Raw genomic sequence first — 6392 nt, 5'->3', positions numbered from 1 at the left:
CTAAGCACCCATTCATTGTGTGGACGGATCATAAGAACCTTGAGTACCTACGATCTGCTAAGAGACTCAATCCCAGACAGGCTAGATGGTCCCTGTTCTTCAGCAGATTTAACTTCTCCCTATCCTACAGACCAGGAACTAAGAACACTAAGCCGGATTCTCTCTCAAGGCTTCACGAGGTTCCGGAGGAGGGACAGTCCGATGGTCAGAATGACTACATCCTTCCCCATTCTGTCCGGCTGGGGGTCGTCAGACTCGGTTTGGAGAGAGAGATAAGGGAGGCCCAACAACACCAGATTCCTGAGAACTGTCCCCAGGGTCGCCTCTTTGTTCCAGTGCACCTTGTCCCAGAGGTACTGTCATTTTGTCATTATTCTCGTTTATTTTGTCACCCAGGTGTGACCAAGACTCTGTCAGTGGTACAGAGTCGCTTCTGGTGGGAGACCTTGGTCCAGGACGTCAAGGAATTTATCGCTGCTTGCCGTGTCTGTTCCCAAGCTAAGTCTTATCGACCGCCAGCTGGTTTTCTGCGGCCGCTCCCAATTCCACGTCGTCCTTGGTCTCATTTGTCAATGGATTTCATCACAGGTCTGCCCAATTCCAAGAATCATTCAGTACTACTTACCATAGTTGACCGTTTCTCCAAAATGACTCATTTGGTTCCTCTTGCCAAGTTGCCGTCTTCTAAGGAATTAGGGGAGATCCTTGCCAGGGAGGTATTTCGTTTACATGGACTTCCGGATGACATCGTCTCTGACAGAGGTCCCCAATTTGTGTCGATTTTGGAAGGAGTTTTGTAACCTTCTTGGGATCCAAGTGAGCCTCTCCTCTGGGTATCATCCACAGACAGATGGACAGACGGAGCGGGTCAACCAGGAGGTGGAGACTAAACTACGTATGTTGTGTGAACGGGATCCCTCCATGTGGTCACAGAACATTCCTTGGGTGGAATATTCCCTTAACTCGCTCCCCTCCAGCTCCACAGGGCTCTCTCCGTTCTACACTGTGTATGGATACCAGCCGCCAGTCTTTGATCTACAGGAGCTTGCCATCACAGTCCCCTCTGCTCACTCAGCAGCACTGAGATGTCAGCGTGTATGGCGGAGGGCTCGTTGTGCCCTGTTGAAGACGTCTGCAGTGTATTCACGGGCTGCTAATCGTCGGCGGATTGCTGCACCAGAGTATCAAGTGGGGCAGGAGGTGTGGTTGTCAACCAAGGACCTTCCCCTTCGGGTTGAGAATCGCAAGTTGGCCCCTCGCTTCATTGGCCCTTTCCCTATAACCAGGGTGGTTAACCCCATGGCTGTACGTCTTCGACTGCCTAGGACCCTGCGGGTTTGCCCCACTGTCCATGTCTCCCGTATCAAACCTGTGTTCTCTTCCCAGTTTGCACCCCCCTCCGGGCCCCCTCCTCCCGCCCGGTTCATTGATGGGGGGCCTGCCTACACTGTTCGTCGTCTACTCCGCTTCAGGCGGCGGGGCCGTGGGTTGCAGTACCTAGTTGACTGGGAGGGTTATGGGCCGGAGGAGCGCTCTTGGGTTCCTGCTCGTTTTATTTTGGATGGGTCCCTTGTTTGGGATTTTCATCTCCACCATCCTGACATGCCTGGTGGTCCGTCTGGTGCCGGACCTTGAGGGGGGGTACTGTCATGTTTTTGCCACCCTGATCTCCTGGCGCTCATCATTGGTTACTCGATCCACCTGCTGGCTTCCTAATTGCCTCTGCTACCTCATTCAGTTCACCTGGTTTCCTTTTCTCACTGCCTACTTAAGCTCCCTCCAATCCCTCCTTCTCTGCCAGATAATAATTAGACCTATGTCTAGTTTTGTTCCAGTGTTCTACGGATTGATCCTCAGTTGCCGACCTTCTGCTTTATGCCCCTGGATTACCCTCCTTGCCTTGCCCTCGACGGATACCGCTACCTTTCGGATCTTCTGGTTACCGACCCTGCCTGTCTTTGGATCTCTGAGCCTTGTCGTTGCCTGGATGAGTATTTTGCCATCCTGTTTACCTCCCAGCTGTTGCCTGGTTTCTTCTGCAGACCACTCCCCTGGACTGATCTTCTGTTCATACTCCTCCACCAATAAACTGGTCATTTGTCCAGAACTCCCTGTGTGTGGATGTATTAAGGATCCTCAGGGTAACTCATTACATCATTGGTCTAGTTTCACAGTTTAAATATTGAAATATAAATGAATGAGAATATAATCCAAAGCCATGGTTTGTGGTAATTTAATGATAGCTTCTATGTTCCAACTGAGTCTCAGACAAAAAGACAAAACAACTTCCACATGCAAATTATATAATTATATAAACTACTTTGAAAAAGTTAGTGGATAAAAACTTTGTGACTATCCTGTATCATTTTACATCATTATAAGTCCAACTCAGGGTAGAAGGGTGTGGAATTAATCCAATCATGCATTTCCCCACTGACCCATCTTTAAAAAATAAATCATCCAGATTGCACAGGAAGAGCATGGAAACCTGATAGAAAAAGACCCCAGTTATGATTTAAACCAGAAATCTCAGTGACAGAACTAAAAATCATACATTTAAAGTTAGGAAATGATTATTCTTACTGCTATAATAAAAACAGTGAAACTTGGCTTGGTATATACAGTACCAGACTTGGATTTCATGAGAGTACATAAGGCAAGACAACAACAAAGATCTGTACTATACTGCAGTTTTTTTTTCTAACCCTGTCTACCAGAGAGAAGTCTATTGTGTCTTTATAAAACTTGAAAAAAGTTACTTAGGTCATAACTTTAAGAGGGTGACAGTATGTTATCTAGTCTTATGGCAGTCTTTCTTTACATCATAGACTTGTAAGGGAAAAAGGTCTTCATAAATATGAAATGTTACCCATTAAACCAGGTCACTGCATTTCTTACAGCTTTAGATCTGAGACCCGATTGTACCCTCAGGTCGTTTCCATACCTTTGTGCTGCTCCTAAAACCTTTCAGTGACATGACGTCAACATGCTTCTGCAGCACCTGTTGAAAAGTATTACAGCAGGTTTTTGTGTTGTTGTGAATCTTTCTCCAGATAACCGTGCTTTTGTGTCTAAGCACCATTTCATTTCAAGCACGATTGGGCACAAATACATGAATTACTCACAGCCCCATTGCTTGGGCCATTTTTAACCTTTTTCTTTTTACATATTTCCTAAGGCTGTTATGCATGCAGACATGTACTGGCAGATAAAAGCCTCCCTCTGTTTGCAGCATTTACACAACTGATGGACCTAAGAGCCAACACAGTGGAACAAGAAACCCTTGCAGTCTGCAGAAATGTTTTGCAGCAACAAAAACCAAGAAATGCAAGAGATTTAGTTGTGATGAAAGATACATCCAATAGACATCAGTTTGGATTTAAGGAAATGCGTATCTACCCTTTTCCCTGTTTTTGTTCTTGATCAAAGTCAGGTTTATCTACAGATGCTCACTCACAATACCATAAAAGAGGGTTTCATCATGGCAGCTGTTGTGAAAGAATTGCCATTTCTATAGAGAAAATACTACTTAGGGTTTTCTGAGATGATGCTTTCGATCACTAAAACTTCCGGCTCATTGTTTCTGTGTAGCACCAAGCCAGTGTAAAGTACTGTATAAAACATCTAAATCTATTTTCCACAGGCTTAAAGAGCTGTCTGTTCATCCATTCTTCCTCCATTCTTCTTTTAGCATCATATCTACTCCAAGCAGTGTTGCATGACGACACAAAAACATTGTTTGAAATAAAATTACAAGCAGCTGTGAGTGGGCACTTGATTTTAAGCCGGACAATCGTCACAAAGAGGCAGCCGATGAGGTTACAACATGAAACTGCCTCAATAGGCTGTTTCTCTGATGATGTTGGTGGACAGGGTGTGGTTGCAGGAGATGCTGATGGAGTGGCGGGTCAAGGGGTGGGGCTGCCTTCTGGGTGTACGGTGGAAGGGCAAGAAGAAGTAACGCAGTGTAGAGAAAAAGATTCGGCGGTAGGTAGCAGACACCAGGTTGTAGAGGACTGGGTTGATGGCTGAGCTGACGTAGAACAGGACGTTGGTCAGCATGTAGAAATAGTGATAGAAGTCATACAGGTCACTGCAGGGAAACAGAGGAGAGTTCATTTGAGCATCTTGCTTCTTTTAAGATTTAGTGTGTAAGAATTACTAACATCTGGTGGTAAAAATGGACACAGGAAAGTAAATGTACAGTGGCCATTAGAGGACAAAATGCTTCATGTCTGAGTTGATCCAGTAGTATCGACCATAATGCTCTACAAATAATTACATTTATACTGTATTCTTCTATGGTTCTTTTAAGGCATGACTGATTGATCACATTCACACTATTGTGTTCATGTTTCTCTTTATTACTGTGAATGTCCATAGGGCAATCACTCTGTTTCGTCCAATCACAGGAACAGATTTGAAAAATTGACAAAAACTTGAATAACTTGAAAAGTTTAAATGTTACAAAGACCAAAGGTCATACCACACATCTCCTGAATTCAATTCAATTCAATTAAGCTTTATTTGTACAGCGCCACTTCACAACAATGTTGTCACAGGACACTTTACACACACATTTTAGCCAACTCATACATATCCTATAAAGAAACCAACTGATTGCATCGAGTCATGACTTGGATCCAATCCTCCATCCTGAGCTGCACGAGGCGACAGTGGGAAGGAAAAAACTCCCCTTTAACAGGAAGAAAACCTCCGGCAGAACCCGGCTCAGGGAGGGCAGCCATCTGCCTCGACTGGTTGGGGTGGAGAGGACAGGAAAGACAGATCAACATGTACAACTGCACTTATTCAGGAAGACCTGCGGAAAAAAGGAGAAATAAGTGAGAGACCGACATATTGGCATATATTTATACATTAATATATTAGAGAAATAGTCTCTCCTCCATCTGTCTCTCACTGCACGTCTCTCTAATGAATTTGTCCATCTATCTCTCAGGGCATGTCTCTCCACCATCTTTCCATCTGTTTCTCAGTGCATGTCTTTCCTCCATCTGTTTCTCAGTGCACGTCTCTCTCCTCCATCTGTCTCTCAGTGCATGTCTTTCCTCCATCTGTTTCTCAGTGCACGTCTCTCTCCTCCATCTGTCCATCTGTCTCTCATTTCTCGTCTCTCTCCTCTATCTGTCTCTCAGTGCATATCTCTCTTCCATCTGTCTCTCAGTGCACGTCTCTCTCCTCCATCTGTCCATCTGTCTCTCATTTCTCGTCTCTCTCCTCCATCTGTCTCTCAGGGCATGTCTCTCTCCTCCATCTGTCTCTCAGGGCATGTCTTTCTCCTCCATCTGTCTCTCAGGGCATGTCTTTCTCCTTCATCTGTCTCTCAGTGCATGTCTCTCTCCTCCATCTGTCTCTCAGTGCATGTCTCTCTCCTCCATCTGTCTCTCAGTGCATGTCTCTCTCCTCCATCTGTCTCTCAGTGCATGTCTCTCTCCTCCATCTGTCTCTCAGGGCATGTCTCTCTCCTCCATCTGTCTCTCAGGGCATGTCTTTCTCCTCCATCTGTCTCTCAGGGCATGTCTTTCTCCTCCATCTGTCTCTCAGGGCATGTCTTTCTCCTCCATCTGTCTCTCAGGGCATGTCTTTCTCCTTCATCTGTCTCTCAGTGTTTGTCTCATTCCTCCATCCGTCTCTCAGTGCACGTCTCTCTCCTCCATCTGTCCATCTGTCTCTTAGTGCTTGTCTCTCTCCTTTATCTGTCTCTCAGTGCATGTGTCTTTCCTCCATCTGTCTATCTGTCTCTCATTTCTCATCTCTGTCCTCCATCTGTCTCTAAATGCATGTCTCTCTCCTCCATCTGTCTCTCAGTGCATGTCTTTCTCCTCCATCTGTCTCTCAGGGCATGTCTTTCTCCTCCATCTGTCTCTCAGGGCATGTCTTTCTCCTCCATCTGTCTCTCAGGGCATGTCTCTCTCTTCCATCTGTCTCTCAGTGCATATCTCTCTTCCATCTGTCTCTCAGTGCACGTCTCTCTCCTCCATCTGTCCATCTGTCTCTCATTTCTCGTCTCTCTCCTCTATCTGTCTCTCAGTGCATATCTCTCTTCCATCTGTCTCTCAGTGCACGTCTCTCTCCTCCATCTGTCCATCTGTCTCTCATTTCTCGTCTCTCTCCTCTATCTGTCTCTCAGTGCATATCTCTCTTCCATCTGTCTCTCAGTGCACGTCTCTCTCCTCCATCTGTCCATCTGTCTCTTAGTGCTTGTCTCTCTCCTTTATCTGTCTCTCAGTGCATGTGTCTTTCCTCCATCTGTCTATCTGTCTCTCATTTCTCATCTCTGTCCTCCATCTGTCTCTAAATGCATGTCTCTCTCCTCCATCTGTCTCTCAGTGCATGTCTTTCTCCTCCATCTGTCTCTCAGGGCATGTCTT

The 6392-nt window shown here is 45.7% G+C and overlaps 1 protein-coding gene across 1 annotated transcript in view; it reads right to left on the bottom strand.

Annotated features, from left to right (window-relative positions):
- Positions 1-3837: 3837 nt before the first annotated feature.
- LOC306755180 (neurotensin receptor type 1-like) overlaps positions 3838-6392 on the bottom strand; it is a gene marked incomplete at both ends in the record, with an annotated part of 244863 nt that continues 242308 nt past the window's right edge. The window contains one exon of the mRNA XM_079239471.1: positions 3838-4093. Coding sequence (XP_079095597.1) covers positions 3838-4093 — 256 coding nt within the window. The remainder of the gene's footprint in view (positions 4094-6392) is intronic.

This window comes from Telmatherina bonti (assembly GCF_933228915.1).
Source record: "Telmatherina bonti genome assembly, chromosome: 4".
Lineage (NCBI taxonomy): Eukaryota > Metazoa > Chordata > Actinopteri > Atheriniformes > Telmatherinidae > Telmatherina > Telmatherina bonti.
This window is presented reverse-complemented; position numbering and strand designations above follow the sequence as displayed.